Source organism: Crocodylus siamensis, chromosome 1 (assembly GCF_052110815.1).
Source record: "Crocodylus siamensis isolate JL-2025a chromosome 1, ASM5211081v1, whole genome shotgun sequence".
Taxonomy (NCBI): domain Eukaryota; kingdom Metazoa; phylum Chordata; order Crocodylia; family Crocodylidae; genus Crocodylus; species Crocodylus siamensis.
The window spans coordinates 274,412,629-274,431,556 of NC_143395.1; the positions used below are offsets into that span (position 1 = coordinate 274,412,629).

Sequence of the window (18,928 nt, forward strand, 5' to 3'; positions counted from 1 at the left end):
TTTCTTAATTTAGGGATGTAGGTGCTCTTGCTGATCTTTCTTGTGTGTAGTTTTCAGAGCAGTGGGATAAGTGGAACAAGTTGTCAGGATTTGTGCATGAGTGTGATTTTTTGAGGAATGTAGACACCCTGTTTTCCCATTATTTAAGGTATGCATGGCTGCAACAGTTATCAGTTTCTTTATAAATACATTTAATGCCAGTAATTATACATAACGTATTTTGCCTCATGGCTAGGAGTCTGCTTGACCCCTCAGCATTAGCTAATTCTGAGATTCATTGCCTGAGGGTAAATATTTATATGGGCCTGGCAGATTTATTAGTCAGTATATTTTGTGCATCTTACTTTGCCACATTGCACTTTTTTAGAGGTGACATGCTCAAACTAATGACTTTCCACCCTGTAACCCTCATAACCCTCAGTTGACTGTAGCCAGTGAAAGGAATCTCTTTCACCTTTAAGAATGTATTAACTAGTTGACTTGAGGTTTAAGATTTGAGTAGATCATAAGCTCCGACCTCAGATGGCAGTAAAATTCATTAGAGGCAAGTTTCTTTGGAGAATTCTGTACTCAGCATGTTCACTGTTTAGTCATCACACATCAGTTCTTATTGTTTAGGCAGCATAATACGCCTTGTATGTATAATATGAGGCAGTAACCTTTTCTTGCACAAAAGAACACCAACTAATGTAACAAATGAAATGCGTTTTTGAGCAAAATGTTTAGTAAGAACCTTCAAAAATTCAGTTGGGAACAAACCTTTTTGGAAACTGATGACAATATAGTTCAGAAGCTTCATTTACAAAGGTTGAGTAGCATGCTTCATATAGGTAATGACAAAAAACAATCAGTTTCTCTGTCTCAGATCTTCCCAAACTTTCAATATGCAATGAAAGTGTGAGAAAATGAGATGCAAAGAAAAGGGATGTCACAATCAGAATCTTCTAGCTGAAGTACTGCTGAGAAGTATTTTAGTGACTGAGAAGATAATGCTCAGTAATCTAAATATAAAAGTGATATGTTATGAGGTACTGTTGGTTTTATCCTTAGTTCCCTCTTTGCATGCATTGCCTCATTGCTTTTCTCCTAATTCAGTGCACTTTTTGTGGGCGAGAGTAGTCTCCTTTCATTATGCTAATCAACTGTGATAGTAAAGTCCTCTTCAGGAGCCTTGCATAGCCATGGGGCTCAAATGCACTACCCAATGTGTTTTTTGTGTATATTTTTCTTTTTTAAATTTCTAACAGTGTGGGCAGGGACTCTGAGCTATGGAAAGGAATGCTTGGAAAAGAAGGAGTGGGAAAGTCCATTTCAGTGGAATTCATCTCCTGAGCAAGTATTTGGAACATGATCTTGTCATCACAAGCTCCTTATTCCACTAAAGCAACAAATGGAAGTCAAAGACATCTTGCATAACAGATGCAACCCTGCTCAAACCACTGGTAACTGTCTATGTCATAATGTGTAACTGGGATCGTTGTAATGTCATCACCAGAGCTATGACCCACACAGCCGACTGCTGGATGGATCATCATTTGATATATTGCCATGTCTGTTCATATCACCCCAAAATTACTTAGAAAAAGCAACTGAGGAGGAGATTCAATTTTGGGTGCTTGAAAAACCCTGCTAAAAGTAATAATCTTTAACAGTGCCTCAGTGAGAACCTCTCTGACCTCCCTGATGATCATGATACCATAGAGCTCTAGGAGAGTCTCAAGAAAGACATCCATGAGGCATGTGAAAAATCTCTAGGCTTCTCCAGAAAGAAACATCAGGACTGGTTCAATGAGAAAGGTAGGGAAATGTTAAGTTCCTCATTGACAGGAAAAGAAGAGCCTTGAAAGCTTGGCAGAATGATATCGACTCCAAACAGAAGCAAGACATCTATCACAGCATTAAAGCCAAGACCCAGAGGAAAAAATGAGTGAAAGAACAAGTGGTGGGAAGACAAAGCAAAAGAGATTCAAAAGCTTTCTGGTAGCCGTGACATGCGTAGTTTCAGCAGTGCAGTCAAAGCTATCTATGGGCCAGATACGCAAAGATTTGTCCCTCTGAGGTCCTAAGATGGAACAACACTATTTCAAGATAGCTCCACCATTAATACAATGAAAGGAGCACTTTCAAGAGATCTGGAGATTCTAGTGTTGAAGAAAATACTATTAAAGCCATTTCATAACTCCCTGTTAAGGACTATCTTGCAGATCCATCAACTTATCAAGAGGCCTAGAAATCCATTAAGCAAGTTTGTTCTAATGGGATACCAGATGAAATTTATAAGAAAGGTAGAAAAAAGTTTTCTCATCAACAACACGTTATCAAAATGTGGAAATATGAACAGATACCCTGTGACTTGAGATATTACCAGAATTGTTAGCATATTCAAGGAAGGAGATAAATCGGATTGCAGCAATTATTGTGATATTGCAGTCCTATATGCAGTGGCTTAGAAACAGACCCATCTGCTATTAGAACTGGAGTCAAAGCAAGGATGTGTGATCACACCAACACTCTTTTTTCCATCTATAATGCAGTTCTATGTTGTATTGCTGACAGGCTTCTTCTGTCTAGAGGCAGCATCCAGTATCGTTTGAATGGGAATATCTGTAACACCAACTGATTCTGTTCCAAATCCAAGATAACCAACACTTCCATTATTGATTTTCAGTGTGCTGATGATTTTGTTGTGTGTTTCCATTCAACTGAAGGAGATCCAGTTCACTCATTATAGCTTCTGTGAAGTATATAAAACTTTGGATTACTCTTTTTCAACCCAAAAATTGGTGATTTTTTTTTTTTTTTTTTTTTTTTTTTAATCGGAGAAAACCAGGATCCCTGCTGATAATGGTAACATCAGGACCCAAATCAAACTTCTCATCTACCACACTGTTCCCATTGTTCTTTCATCCTAATCTGCTGTATGGATGTGAAACTTGGAACTTGGACAACATATTGAATGCTGTGAAACGTTGCCCTCAGCAATTCCTTTAGAAAATCTTCCATATCAGTTTGGGAGGACAGCAGAACAAATACACCGTTCTCAAGCAATCACCACCAATATTGAATCTATGTGTATGTGGCAACAGCTGTACTGTTATCTGGCAGCTAGCTCCCCCAAAAGTCCTATACTTCCAATGGGATTTAACATCAGTACCTGGGAGTCTCAAACTTTTTGATTATTTTGAGCAAGCTTGTGGAGTTCTGCCACTTACGGAGGCAGGTAGATGAGAGAGATGAACACCATGACTCAGCATCACTAGGATCTACTCTTTTTTTCTCCCAAATGGTTTGCCAGTTCTGCACTCAAACATGCAGATCTTGGATTGGCCGCCTCCTGTGGACTCAGAGGCAACTTCTATATTTCCTGGAAGACTGTTATTTTCATATTAAGTAAGTGATGAGTAAAACAGGCCTCAAGAGGGTCATTTAAGTACTACTGTAATAAAGATGATTATAAAAGTAGAACACAATGCACTGCTCTACTTGGAGGAGGTCTATTGAGCCGCAGCCCTTACTACAAGCTGGGAGGCTGGCTATGCCACATCCTCAACTCATGTGCAACTCCAGGTTCACTATGGTGCCCATCACTATAGTAACAAAACACTTTCTACATACTTAATTTTGCACAGCAGGGGGCATGAACACACAAAGCATGTAGAACTGTTTAAACCTGAAGCAGACAGACGTACAAGCTTGTTAAACAAAATTAAATTTGCCTGAAATAGTTCAAAAGTGTACTTGGATAAACAAGTACTATTTTAGATTCATAGATAAATTCATAGAGTTGGAAGGGACCTCAGTGGGCCATCTAGTCTGACCCCCTGCCCCTGGCAGGCAAGAAAAAAGTCACCAACCCTGGGGTCATATGATCCCAGCCAAGTGCCTGTTCAGTCTCCTCTTGAAGACCCCCAAGGATGGGGTGAGCACCACCTCCCATGGGAGCCCTTTTCAGATTCTGGCAACCCTGACTGTGAAGAACTTTTTTCTAATGTCCAGTCTAAACCTTATCTCTAGTAGCTTATGGCCATTGTTCCTTGTCATTCCAGGGGGTGCCCTGGTGAACAGATCATCGCCTACTTCTTGTTGCTCTCCCCTTATGAATTTGTACGCTGTCACAAGGTACCCTCTCAGCCTTCTCTTGGAGAGGCTGAAGAGGTAAAGATCCCTTAGCCTTTCCTCATAGGGCCTTCCCTGCAGGCCTCTAATCAGGCAAGTAGCCCTTCTTTGGACCATCTCCAAGTTGTCTGCATGCTGCTTGAACTATGGCATCCAGAACTGGACACAGTACTCCAGATGCGGTCTGACCAGTGCTGCATAGAGGGGGAGAATCACTTCCCTGGACCTGTTTTGTGAAGCACCTACGGAGGCACGACAAGATGCGTTTGGCTCTGTCAGCTGCTTCATCACATTGGTGACTCATATTCATCCTGGAGTCAGCAGTGACTCCAAGATCTTTTTCTGCCTCAGTGGAGGTGAGAAGGTTGCCCCACCAGCCTGTAGGTATGACGGCAGTTCTTCCTCTCTATATGTAGCACCTTGCACCTGTCCTTATTGAACTGTTGCTCTCTTCCCGCTTCCCCAGCCTGTCTGGGTCGGCCCGGATCTGGTTCCTCCTCTTCAGGGTGTTAGCTGCACCCCATAATTTTTTGTCGTCCATGAATTTGGACAGGGTGCTTCTCATCCCCTCGTCCGGATCACTGATGAAGATGTTGAACAGCACTGGCCCCAGAACTGAGCCGTGAGGGACTCCACTGCACACATCTTTCCAGGTTGACACTGACCCATCCATCACCACTCTCTGAGTGCGACCCTTGAGCCAGTTTGCTACTCAGTCTACTGTGTAATCATCCAAGGCAAATCCCCTCAGTTTATTTATAAGGATGGTATGGGATACCTTGTCAAAGGCCTTCTTGAAGTCCAGATAGATAACATCCACCTTGACTCCTTCACCTAAACAATTGGTGGCCTTGTCATAAAAGGAAACTAGGTTAGTCAGGCAGGACCTGCCTGCTAAAAACCCACATTGGTTACCCCTCTGCATCACATTACCCAGCGGGCTCCCACAGATGTTCTCCTTGATAATTTTTCCTAGGATTTTCCCAGAGATAGAGGTAAGACTGACTGGTCTATAGTTCTCCGGGTCCTCCTTCCTCCCCTTCTTAAAGATTGGGATGACATTAGCCTTCTTTCAGTCCTCCGGAACCTGACCTGAGCGCCATGAGCGCTCATATATCCTTGCCAGTGGATCAGCTATGATCCCTGCTAATTCCTTCATTACCCGTGGGTGGAGTCCCTCTGGCCCTGGTGATCTGAATACGTCCAGTCCCTCTAAGTGACTTTTTACCATGTCGGCACTGACTGTTGGTCGGTTGATGTTCCCTTGGTTTGTGTCCATGATGTATGTTGAAGACTTGTCAAGATTGCCATTTAAGAAGAAAGAAGCAAAAAACTCATTGAAGAGCTCTGCCTTGTCTTTGCTATCCATCACTAAGCCCCCTGCCCATCCTGTATGGGTCCTATGCTACCCCACACTGTCTTTGCTCCCAGTGTACCTAAAGAAAGACTTTTTATTGTCCTTAGTCCCTGACACTAGCCTGAGTTCTAGGGTTGCCTTGGCATTCCTGACCAACTCCCTGCAGGTGTGGGCCAAAGAAGTATACGCGTCTTTGCTAGCTACCCCCTGCTTCCATTTCCTGTACGCCTCTTTTTATCCTCTTAAGGTATCTTGGATGCCCCTGGTTAGCTAAAGGGCTTTCCTGGCCCCCTTTCCTCTGCCATGGGATTGACTCACTCTGAGCCCAAAGAATGGTTTCCTTGAGGAATGTCCACCCACCCTGGACCCTCAACGCATCCAAGTTCTTAGCTCATAGCACCCTGCTAACCAATCCCCATAGTCTATTAAAGTTTAGCACCCGTGCCCTGCTGGGTATAATGCCTGCCGTTCACTGGATAGTGAATTGAATCATTTGGTGATCACTGTCCCCTAAGTTGCCTTGAATCTGCAGGTCCCGCACCAGGTCATCCCCTGTGGTGAACACCAAGTTGAACAAGGCATTGTTCCTGGTGGGACACCTTACCTCCTGTGCTTGGTGGAGGTCCTGAATACAGGTTAAGAACCTGAGAGAGCAGTTAGATCTAGGTGACTGCTCCTCCCAGCATATGTCTGGCTAGTTAAGGTCCCCCATGACTACTGTATCTCTAGACTTCACAGCCTCTTTGAGCTGCTTGGAAAATTCCTGGTCTAGTTCATTGTCCTGGTGTGGTGGCCTGTAGTAGACCCCCACCACCAGATCCCTTTCACCCCAAGCCCCTTGGATCCTAACCCACAGAGTCTCTGCTTGACCACCCTCTGACCCTAATTTGAGCAGGGAAGATGTGTACTGTTCTTTGACATACAGAGCAACTCTCCCACCTTTTTTCCCTACTCTATCTCTCCTATACAACCTACAGCCCTCTATTCCCACCAACCAGATGTGAGAAGAGTCCCACCAGGTTTCAGTTAGTCCCATTAGGTCAAAGTTGTTGCTTGCTAGCAAGAGCTTTAGATCCTCCTGCTTGTTCCCCATGCTTCTGGCATTTGTGTATATACACCTAAGTCCCCTGGTGGCTGTCCCTAATCCTCCCTTAAACTGCTGTTTGATAGGATCTTTGCTGCATACCTGGGCTGATCTTGTATGTGTCTCTTGGTTTGGTGTTCCGTGGCTCCCTCCGTACTCATCCTCCCCTTTCCCTGACTAACCTAGTTAGCCAGAGGAGATCAGCCAACCTGAAAGAGAACACACACTTACCTCTGGGGGAGAGGTGAAGCCCATCCCACCCAAGCATGTCTCTTGTTCTGAAGTATGGGTCGTGGTCCAGCACAGTTTGAACTGATTCACTGTGAACTGGTTCATTATTATATGTGGACACCAAGTGTTCTGTGATATGGATCTTATCAGTCTGCCAGGAATCCCACACTGCATCACTTGTCACCCCACCCAAGATGCACTGCTGCAACTGGTCACTCCCTCTTTTCCCTTTTATTGGCATTTTATATTGTTGCACTTTCTTCCACTGTTTGTTCAGGAAAAGCTATTTTTCTATTGAACAGATGTGTCCTCACTCCCTTCTGGACCACAAAACCTCATCGTGTCCCTTCCGGTTTCCTCTAGGAAACAAAGTAGGGGACCAAGTACTTCCTTGCTTCTCCCTTCTCCCTCCCCCCCTGCCCAAGTTGGGCAAATGCACTGCAGACAGTCTTTTGCAGGCTACTGAAGTTTATTAAACTCATATTTAGGAAAGAAGGGAAAATAGAAAAGTGAAAATGTACTCCAGCTACAGATCACCCCTGCCCACCCTCTGGGTCTCCCAAACTATGGGTGCAGGCTCTTCCCCGCTGCAAGGCATGATGGGCTGGGTGTTCACTTTCACCCCCTGGTATTAGAACCACAGCATTTCATGCAATTGGAACTGGTTGCCAATCAGTGATGTTTTTGATTGGTTCTGTTGTTATGTGTCTCTACACCCAGAGGGAGGATTACATAGTTTTGTTTCTTTTTTCTTCCTTGTAAGCAAAGTGAACATATATACTCAAATACTAGGCTTTTCTGGCACGGGGTAGTACCTGTGAAGATAATGTTAGCCTCCCACTTTCATTTCCAGTGGGAAGATCTTGGCTTTATGCCCACTGTACAGAAATGGGAGACTCTTTCCTAGCTTGCTTCTGAGGCCATACAGCAGAGGGCAAGTGAAACTCGGGGGTGTCCAAACCCCAAGCCTCTGGGCTTGGGCCTGCATGTAGGATGCCTGCCAAGTGATTAAGAAGTATCTGAGGCCCTGGGTAGGAGTGGAGGATGTTTGCTGGTAATAGGGCCACATATGATTCTTGAATGACTCATGAATTTAGGGTGGATTTGGCTTGGAACACAGAAAATTTTCCTAAAAAAAAAGAAAAAAAAATCACGTTTTTGGCTTTGGGCTATTACCATGTATAAGTTTGTATGATACAATGATCCAGAACAGGGGAGGGCAAAATATGGCCCATGGGTCAGATTCCCTGCCTGCACACCCCTACCTACAGAACCAGGGCTCTGTCCTAGCCCTGGCCCCATGCTGTCATGGCCCTGTGATCCTGGGCAGGGCACACAGTCAGGTGGGGAACTGTATCTGTGACCGGGATCATGGGGTGGTGACAGCATGGTTTTAGGGCTGGGGCAGACACACCATCCACTTCCTGCATGCCCTTGCCTGTGGAACCTGTGCTTGTCACAGCGGTGTGCAGGCAGCAGATCCTAGCTCTGCCCTGGCCCCTGTCCTGTGCTGTCTCCGCTCCAAGATCCCAGTATGCTGCTCCTTACCAGCCTGCAGCCCCATCCCAGCTGCCTAGCCACGTGCCCTGCCTACGTAGATCCTGCCCCAGCTGGTGGTGTGGGGCAGATGGGCCTGGGTGCCTGGGCAGTGGCAACTGGAAGGAGCCACTGCTGTCAGGGCTGCTGGGAAATGGAGGATCTGGCCTGAGGGCTGTATTTTGCACACCCCTGATCTAGAAAGTGACTTGGTTTAGTTAGAAGGTGAAGGCCTGTGCCATGCAATGTGGAATGACACTTATGAGAGTCTACCAATACCTCCAAATATGAGGATCTTAGCTACTCAGTATATGGTGATGGGGAATTGCTCTTGAGCGCTCCCTCTAGTTTGCTCTTCCAGTCTTTTGGCTAGGGGCAAGAAAGACTAGGCAGGGATCTGAACTCCAAGCCCTCTAGTCTTGGGCCTTGCCTGTAGGATGCCTGCCATGGATTCGGGAGTATCTGAGGCCCCAAGCTGAAGAGTCTGGGAGGCAGGATACTTACCAGTGGTAGTGCAGAATTGAACAGGCACACAAACTTGAACAGTTGAGCTCTGCTCAGCTGATAATATTTGGAATTGGTTTGGCTAGAGGCACAAAATTTGTGGGGGGAAAAACATAGTTTGCAGTTTGTACTATATATAGGTAGGTGGCAAAGTGCTGCTCGGACATGTGGTTATGGAATACCTGTGCTAAAATGTGCAGCAGTTTCAAAAAAGGTAATTCATCAATGCTGAATGAACTAGGAGTATGGGTACTATATGCGTATTTCTATAGCCATGTTTAATTTCAAAGTTATTGTTTCAGATTTGCTCCTTGTTTCCATGTGCTCAGGGAGAACAGGGTCTAACAGTAAGGAGAGGAGAAAGGAGCTGTCAGGGGAAAATGTTGCATATATTTCATAGACATATGCTTGGGGCAACCAACACGGGTTCATTAGAGGCGGGTCCTGTCAAACCAACCTGGTGGCCTTCTATGACCAGGGCACCAAGTCGTTAGACACAGGGGTAGCAGTGGATGTAGTCTTTCTGAACTTTCAGAAGGCCTTCAACACTGTCTCTTACCCCATTCGCATTAAAAAAACTAGGGGACTGTGGTGTCGGCACCTACACAGTCAAATGGGTCGCTAACTGGCTGGAGGTCCGCACCCAGAGAGTGCTGGTGGATGGGTCATTTTCGACCTGGAGGGATGTGGGCAGTGGGGTTCCCCAGGGCTCGGTCCTCGGGCCCGTGCTGTTCAACATCTTCATCAGCGACTTGGTCGAGGGGGTAAAAAGCACCCTGTTCAAATTTGCTGATGACACTAAGATGTGGGGGGATGTGGGCACACTAGAGGGAAGGAATAGGCTGCAATCAGACCTAGACAGGTTACAGGGGTGGGCGGGTGAGAACACGATGGGTTTCAACACTGACAAATGCAAGGTGATGCACCTGGGGAGGAAGAACCAGCACCATACCTACAGGCTGGGGAACTCCCTTCTTGTCAGTACAGAGGCAGAAAAGGATCTTGGAATCATCACTGATGTCAAGATGAACATGGGCCGACAGTGTGGGGAGGCAGTCAGGAAAGCCAACCATACCCTGTTATGCATCCACAGATGCATCTCAAGCAGGTCCAAGGAGGTGATCCTCCCCCTCTATGCGACACTGGTCAGGCCGCAGCTGGAGTACTGCGTCCAGTTCTGGGCGCTGCACTTCCAGAGGGATGTGGACAACATGGAGAGGGTCCAGAGGAGGGCCACTCGCACGATCAGGGGGCAGCAGGGCAGGCCCTATGAGGAGAGGCTATGGGACCTGAACCTGTTCAGCCTCCACAAGAGAAGGCTGACGGGAGATCTAGTGGCCTGTTACAAACTAGTCAGAGGGGACCAGCAGGCACTGGGGGAGTCCCTGTTCCCCCGAGCACCGCCAGGAGTGACTAGAAATAACGGTCACAAGCTGGCAGAGGGTAGATTCAGATTAGACATCAGGAGGTGCTACTTCACGGTCAGGGCGGCTAGGATCTGGAACCAACTTCCAAGTGAAGTGGTGCAGGCTCCTACCCCGGGGGTCTTTAAGAGGAGGCTAGATGAACACCTTGCTGGGGTCGTTTGACCCTAGTACCTTTTCCTGCCATGGCAGGGGGTCAGACTTGATGATCTGCTCAGGTCCCTTCTGACCCTACCAACTATGAAACTATGAAACATTTGGCCTGGAAGGGACCCCGGAGGATCATCGAGTCTAGCCTCCTGCCCCAGGGACAGGAAGTCAGCCGGGTCACAGGATCCCAGAAATGTTGGGGGAAAGCAAAGATTAAAAGGTCTGTCTCACCCTCCAAATTAATTATGCCTGCTGTAGCAGTGGAAGAGGGACAAATTCAAGGCAAAATTCCAATATTTAGATTTTATACCTGGAAAATTATAACAGATTTATGAACTTTCCAGATATAGAATCTAATTATTGGGGAGTTGTCTTCTAAAGAGTGTTACCTTCTATTTGCGAAAATATGGTATATTTAGGTACTTCATACAGTTATACTAGAAATATTTTATTGAAAAGGAGTGTCTTAGAGTTTTGCCTACCTAGTTCTGTTCTTGGAGCTTGATTATGATTTTGTTCATTTGGCTTAGGCATGGAGATAGAACTCCAGTTGAAAGTTTTCTACACTAAGGATTGCCTTTTCTTAGGATTGTGAGGATTGTAGGGTGTGCTGTTTCGTTTTTAAGAGTGGTTTTCTCTTTGGAAGGTAGTGTTGCTTATTTTGAATATTGTTAGGCAGGGTAGATCTTTACTGGTTTTCAGGCAGTCATTAGGATTACAGATCCATTTTACAGATGGTGGTTTTGAGCATCTCTTGGATTTTCCTCTGTTTTAATGTGTGAGAGAAAACTGTGACGAGGGGAGTCAGATTCTTTCAGTCTGGCAGAGTGGCTGGGGAAAAAGGGGGAGGTCACTCACCTCCAAATAACCAGATGGTTTTGAATGAAATAACTGTTCTCTTCCATTTTATTATGAGGTCCAGGTTTTATTTCTTTTTCATGAAGGTGAAAGGAGACTGAAAGTCTCATTCAGGATTTTAACCTGCTTTGATAGAATAATGAAAGTAAAAGAAGTTAGTGAATTAAATCATGCTGTCCCTCTCCTTGCCAAAGAAGAATATTCTCTTAAGTACAGTTTTGCTTTTAAGGCAGCAATAGAATTAAGAATTTTTGGGTGTATTTGTGTATACCCTTTAACCTTACAGCTTCCAAATACCATATTAAATAGCTATTGTATATTAAAGGTCCTTTTTATTGATCTTGTGTCTCCAAAATACTTTAATAAATTTCGCACACTGTGATTCTTGGCAGCTGTTTTTTTTATTCCAAAACTTTCTCTTCCTCCTAGCTCAACATCATAATAATTTTGACCCATCTCATCGAAGTCTGGTGTTGTGAGTAAAGGACTGGAGTGAAACCTACGAGGCTCTTCCATGGACTTCTTTTAGGAACTTGGACTTAATCTCTTTGCCTTACTTTTCTCATCTGTAAAGGAGGGAGAGATTTTCTTTCTCTCACTCTTTCTGCCTTGTCTATTTTGTTTGTTAAGCTCTATAGATGCAGGAGAGGTCTGTCCATGAATATGTGGGTATTTTTTTTGGTGTATACTGGTTCCCTAATTTGATGTGGAAAGATGCTGTCAGAATACAAATAACAATAAGCAATGCAAAAGAAAAAAAGGAAAAAAACAGTATATATTAATAGTATATTAATCATATAACATCTTTCAGATTGAATTATTCTTCTGCCCAGATTAATGCGTTGGACTTCATTCAGAAAGTACTCTGCAATGCATGCCCAGAACTCTGAGGGAGCAGATGTATAATTGGCAAGTGCTGCTTCCTGGGCAGTCCCTCATTTTCCCTCCCCCTGCATACTGCGCTTTCCTACAGCAGCTGCTTCAGCTCCTGCTTCAGCAGTAGAGGAGGCGCCTGGTGCTGGAACAGCATCCTGAGGTTTGCAGATGTTTGGGGAGATGTCCTCTCTTTTTTTTTTTTGCCACTGACCTGCATGTCAAGCAGCCCAAAAATCACTGGTGTGCATTGGCCAAAAAAAAGAGGTGACATTTCCCCCTGCAACTGCAAACCTCTGTTGCTGCTACAGTGTCACATGCAGCCAGAGTTATGCCTCCGTTTTCAGAGTCCACCTTATACAACTCTAAAGCTATTTCTCAGAGTTTAGAAGTACATTTCCCAGGATGCTCTTTACTGAAGCCTACTTGTGCACCCACTCCTCAGCCACAGCTACTGCTGCATTGCTCTCCCCACTGCTGAGCTGTTACAGAGAAGATGAAGGAGGAAGGGAGGAGGAGACAGCAGGAGGGTGAGAAGCCCCTCCAGCTCCATTCTGGCACCCCACCTTAGGCAGCATCCAGGACTCATGCCCTGTAGTACTCACCCACCCATCATTACACCACTGCAAGGGAGTCATACACACAGAACTATCATTGGATCTGTTTTCTTGTAATTTTATTTCAGTGCTTCTAACAACTTTCAGTCATTACCTTTCTGCAAGTCTGTCTGAATTAAGTCATTCATATTACAAATTCTGCAGTTTTATGCCTTATTCTGCTTTACTTAAGGTGAACAGCATAAAATGAAAGACAATTTTTTTAAGGCAAATTTTATATTTGAAGAAGAATGTCTAGTCTTCTGATTAGGCTTCCCACATCTTGAATGAGTTTTTTGCAGCTTTAGGTTTACCAATTACTCAACTCTCTGAAGAAGCCTAATAGAAAAATCTCCATTATAATAACCTATGGTCAAATCCCCTGGTTCCCTACACAGGAGCTCAGGTATTTTGATTGCCTGAGTAAGCCATACTGAATTTGGCTTATTCATATAGAGTATCTTCAACGAGTTTGCTTTTGTGAATGAAGACTTTAGCACCGATTGCAGAAGTTGTATGACAGGACATTTAGATCTTTTCTCCTTCATGTGTTAATCATAAAGTTATAGAGATGGCATTATCAGGGCAGTAATTTGACTTCGGAGCATTTGAAAATGTTTTCATGGTAGTAATAACTGATATCCTGGAAGTTCTTGCATATTTTTCTAACTTAAACATTCACATATCACCTTTAATACAACAGTAGCAAAATTAAAAAGCTCTGCGAACTTTCAAAACTGAATATTTTGTTAATGTTTAAAACTGTATAGGCTTTCATTAAAGTTGATAATGCACATCTGTAGTTTTAGTTCAACATGACTATCTTTTCTAAGGAGTTTTAATAACTTTTTAAATTTAGGTTGAGACATTGGAAGGAATGCTATGTACTTAAATTATATGCATCAAACCCATGGAACTTGAACAGTTGATATTTTTTTCCAGAGGAACAGAATGAAACAAATGCTTTATTTTGTTTGTGCAAATGAGAAGACCATTGTGATGCAAAGCAGTATGCTGAAAAAGCAAATGTGCTGTTTCTGTTGTAAATATTCTATCTAAATACTGCAGTAATTGCAAGCAGAGCCTGGTATTTTTTCTCTCTCTTCTTTTCATTGATATATTTTAACAAGTTCTCTTGAGACTATTAAAATGTCTTAGTTTTTGGAACATGTGGTCCAGTGGGGATAACTTTGTCCACAGATGCAGTGGGTTGGCAGCTAGATTTTGCATGTCTTTTCATTTCTTTCCAGATTCTGTGACCCAGTGTAACCTTTGGTCTCCCACTGAAGGCAGGGGTGAAGGAAGTATGAGCAGGTGACTGATGATCACTGTCAATACAGCCTGCAGACAATATGCGAATTACTTTTGCAGTCTCTCACTCTCCTCTACCACCCCCCCCTTTAAATCAACAAATGCAAATAGGTCCATCCCCATTTGCTACTATTTCAGTTCTGCTGCATAGGCAGCATGGGCTTTGTTGTAGTCTTGCTTATTCAAAAAATCAGTTTCAGTCCTAGTAAGAAGAAAAATGAACAAATGGGAGCCAAACCCCCTTAATGGTCAATGCAGCTAATATTTGGTTCTCTGGACTATCAAGGTAGGAAGATGGTGCAATAAAAATGCTTTTATATTGTATTTCAACAGTGCATCATGGAATGGTTTGTACTGCTTGTATTGTTAGTCTTTGTTTATAGATATCCATCCTTTCTACAAAGGACTAAATATTTGCTCTGTATGTAGAAACATGTACCTATGCTCTTTAGAACTTGATAGTACTTGTTTTATCATGACTTTAAAATTATTTATGTATTTAATATTTCATTTCCAGTGGGAAAAAATATGTGAATGTGTTTGCTTCGTTTCAGTATACACGGACACAACAAATTTGTATAGCAAACATTTATTTGCAACTTTATGACATTTATTAAACACAAAATTGTGAGATAAGAATAAATGAATAAAAATAGCTGTATTTTATATTAGAATAAACATAAAGGAATATTATAATCTTCCCCGGCTTTCACTGTTGTCACTTGCAAGAGTCAGAAGTGTATAATGAATGATGTTATCTGCATTGGTTAAAATTTCATTCAAACTTACTTTAAGATGCTATACATGAAATCTTATAAATCTTCAAGTACGTAAGTGAAAGGAAAGTGATTACTTTCCAGGTTCAGAAGTTTTTTCCTTCCTGATGTGTAGAGACAGTTTGTGACAGAGAAATGGATTCAATATATATTTAGCATTACAAATATTTGTAAGGACATTTGATCTATAAGGGGCATAAAGCAAACATGCATAATTCAATTATCCTGAAGTGTTCTAGACTTGTATTTATAGAACTTTTGTTTATGATCATTTAAGATATCATTTTGGGGTTCACAGTTAATTTTGCTTTTCTGTTAAATTATTTTTCTTTTAACTGATGTAACTGATATATCGAAGGAAAAGCATTAGTTATAATGCTGAATGCTAGGTTGTTATGGTATATAACACACATGTAGCTCAGCACTAAATACTGTATTGTAAAGCCTGGTAGTAATGGCCTGTCTAGATGTCCATACTAATGTAACTTCTGGTTTTATTTGAAGGTTTTATTTATGTTCAATGTGAATCATGTTTTAAGTAGCACACCTTTGTCCACAAAATTGGAGAAAGTGCAAATACTTTAAGTTCACCCTGATCTCTACTTTTAGCTTGTAGCAGTGTTCCAGATCAGACACTATAGGTTTGTCCATTCCGCCTTAACCTTTAATGTAAAGTCCCTCACGTTTTCATTTGTAGTTTTTTTTTTTTTAAGGCCAGGGAGAACAATTGTGATCATCTAGTCCAGTCTCCTGTACAGGATAGGCAATAGTGATTCTTGCATGTGGAAACCTCCAAGTTTCTGGCTGAGTGAAAGTATATCTTTTAGGAAAGACATCCAGTCTTGATTTAAGACCTCCAGTGACAGAGAATCCATCAAAGCAGATCTTTTACATTTTGTATGTGAATAGTTAGGCTGTAGGCTGCCGGGGGGGGGGGGGAAGGAATTATTTTGTGTGTTAATTTCAGGTGATTTTTTTTTTTTTTTAAGGGAACTTTCTTTTTTCCCCTTGCGGTACAAGGGTTGACTAATGCCTCTACTGGCTTACCTCTTCCTCAGAAGGCTTCTATGTCTCTCTTTATCATTTATCTTGCTAAAGAAAAATAGGTACAGGTTTTTTTGGAACCAGGTATTGCTTTTTGACTTGGCCACAGGTGGTACTGGGAAGTAACAAGATGTACATTCTCATCAGTGCTATCTATGTAAAACAACTCCCATGTATTTGTTATCTTATGTTGTCCTTTATTGTCAGTCTGTTACCAAATAAATTGTTATAATAAATTCATCTTTAGTGCTTTAGAGAAAAATAAAATGGGTGAAAATATATTGCTAACTTGGAAGCCTTTGCTTAACAGAACTTTGATTTTGGCTTTCAGCCTGTTGCTTTTAAGCTGTGAGATGGTCATACCTGATGAATTACATAGGGTTAAGCAATATTTTATATGGATGAAAGAACCTGCAAAGGACATTTAGATACACCAAGAAACTATTTCGTAGCTGTTGTTCTTTACTTTTCTTTTTTTCCGAGCAGGATTAAGCTGAAAATGGTGAGCCATGATGCTGTCAATTCCTTCTTACAAAAGGAATTTTAAAGCTGAAGAAATGATCATTTAATATGTCATCTTTTGCATTTTCCACAAGGACTTTGGTTTTTATTCTAGTATCTGTGACAAATTCTAATTATTTTTTATTTTGCTTATAAAAAATTACTACTTTGTACTTGAATGTTTTTCTTTATCTTCTGCTCAAAATTCTTTTCTAACATTGTACACTGTTAAATAGTTGCATTGATTACTTTGGCAGCAACTGCCTTTAGAGGTGGGTGGATTGATTTCTTACAGTAAGACCCTTTGAGATTCTTTTGGATGAAAAAGCATAATAAAAACGTAAGTTTGTTAGTAGTAATAGCAAAAACTATAAGAAACATCTGTGGGGTGAGTGGATTCAAATAGTCTTTGAATTGTATCTGAAAATAATTCCTTGTAGAATAATTGCTCTTGAATACATTTTGGATGGAACAGATTCTGTTACTTTCAGATTTAGATAAATTAAGTAGTGACACTAAATGCCTGTTACTGTTTGATATTTTTAAATATAATTTTAAAAATGAATATGCAGCATTTTTTTAAATAGTTCTTAAAATACCTGCTTTGCTAGAACAAATTAACCCCAGCCTAATGATATAAAATGTCTTCAGATTCTGGAATTCATTTTGAGTGGGTTTTTTCCCCTCATTTGCTTTGTATTTCCTCAGTTTCCACTACTAAGACTGGTGCAAAAACCCAGTATTCCCCTTCCAAAGTGACCCGGAGTGCAATGCAGTCGCCACAGAAGTCTGCTTCAGCATCAGCTCAGCGGGGCAGAAAACAAAGTCGGGCTAAACCTACCGGGCAATCTGTAGTTCCTATGAAGGGCAAGTCTCCAAAAAATGGTCCCTTGACAAAAAATGCCACTCATACTGAAAATCTCAAAACAAGGAAAAAAACTTTGAAACCTGGAAGAAAGGTTAGTTCCATTTACCACTTCAACGGGTATTGCAGTTCTTTACAATGTTTTATTTTTGGTTTGTTTGTTTGTTTGTTTGTTTGAACAAACGCACATAATTTCATGTAAAGCTTGGTGCTATTTTCCCTTCAGACGCTTAGAGTTTCTCTGTATTTGGAAATTTCCTGAAATAACTTGAATGGAATGCTGGGTTTTTTATTTTCAGTATAAACCTCTGTGAGGCCACTTGTTTTGGAATAAGATTTTTTTCAGAAGAATTAGTCATAATAATAAATCCAGTGGATTAAGATAAATTGGGAAAAAAAACCTATTTCAGTAAATTTCCAAGTTCAGGGAAGATCTAGCTTACTTAAATTTAGTTGTTTTCTTACTTAAATAAATACATTTACTGAAATACATTTTAAGTTTGTACTGTTTAACTTATTTTAACCCTTCGTTTTTAATGCAGGTGAAATCAAATAAGGACTGTAAATGCATTTAAAAAAAAAAAGGACGTAAACACTTAAATTCCACCCAAGTCCAAAACTGATCTAGATGGGGTAGTGGCATCTAAACTCAATAAGCCTTTTCCTGTTTCAATCTAAATGTGCATAAATGTGTGGAATTCTGCTTCTGTGGCATGCTTAGAACTGTCTTGATCTGAACAACTTGCCATCAAGCAGTGTAACTGAGGGGGACAACCAGTGTTTCCTGTAAGCTGTGAGGCATGTGTGGCTGTGCAGGCATGCTCATGTCGCACTGCCAGGTGCGCCTGCATAGCTGCACATGCCACTCAGCTTAGAGGGAAGGCTGGGGACAACCAAGGCAGCAGCTCGTAGTCCCACCTTTGTGGGGGGCGCAAAGGCAGCCACTACTGCCCTAGACATCACAGCTGCCCCTAGTGCAAAGCTGCCTCACTAAGCTTTTGTAAGTGTCCCTTCCCCCATCTAAGCCTGATTGTGATCCAGGGGCTTGGCAAACAAATGTCTAGGTCCCCTGAGGTGCCTGATGTAGGTATTTTCAGAAAACACCTCGTGTGCCTACTCTGACAGCGTTAGACTCTTCACAAAATGAACTAGTACTTTACTTTTAAAAAAACATGGCCACTGCACAAGAGTGAGTCTTGGGCCCCCAGTACAAGTTAATTTAATGACACAATAGGAACTCATCCCAGATCGGAATAATCGGATAGCCTGCCATGCCACATGTGCAGGATGTGTAGTTTGAGGAAATCAGGGATCAGATCCCAATCATGCTTTTTCAACTTGTCAGCACATATGGCACCCAGATCCTGTGTTTTACATACACTGACAAGTCAAAAGCTGCACAAGGTACAGTCCTGATGGGACTGCTGGGTGCACAGCTTTGAACAGGCCAAATGGAGGGAGCTAATTCACTCTCCCCACCTGGCACTTGCAGCCCCCTAGGCATCGATGCTGGGCTGTGCAAGGGCATGGGGCACAGGGACTGGGAACAGCCTGTGGTATCCAACTGGGCTCAGGTCAGCCCCACCCTGATGCCAACAGATATGTCAGTATGGAGATGGGGCAAGCCATACATTCAATTTTCAGGCACCATAAAAACCAGCTACAAAGATATTCTATGTTGTATGTGTACATGAGTTCTCTC

At 42.3% G+C, this 18,928-nt stretch overlaps 1 protein-coding gene across 8 annotated transcripts in view; it reads left to right on the plus strand.

The window, feature by feature from the left end:
- SCML2 (Scm polycomb group protein like 2) overlaps window positions 1-18,928 on the plus strand; it is a 106,403-nt gene that overhangs the window by 59,175 nt on the left and 28,300 nt on the right. For all 8 annotated transcript variants that reach the window (XM_090062844.1, XM_090062869.1, XM_090062877.1 and 5 more), the window contains one exon: window positions 17,070-17,320. In XM_090062844.1, coding sequence (XP_089918970.1) covers window positions 17,070-17,320 — 251 coding nt within the window. The remainder of the gene's footprint in view (window positions 1-17,069; window positions 17,321-18,928) is intronic.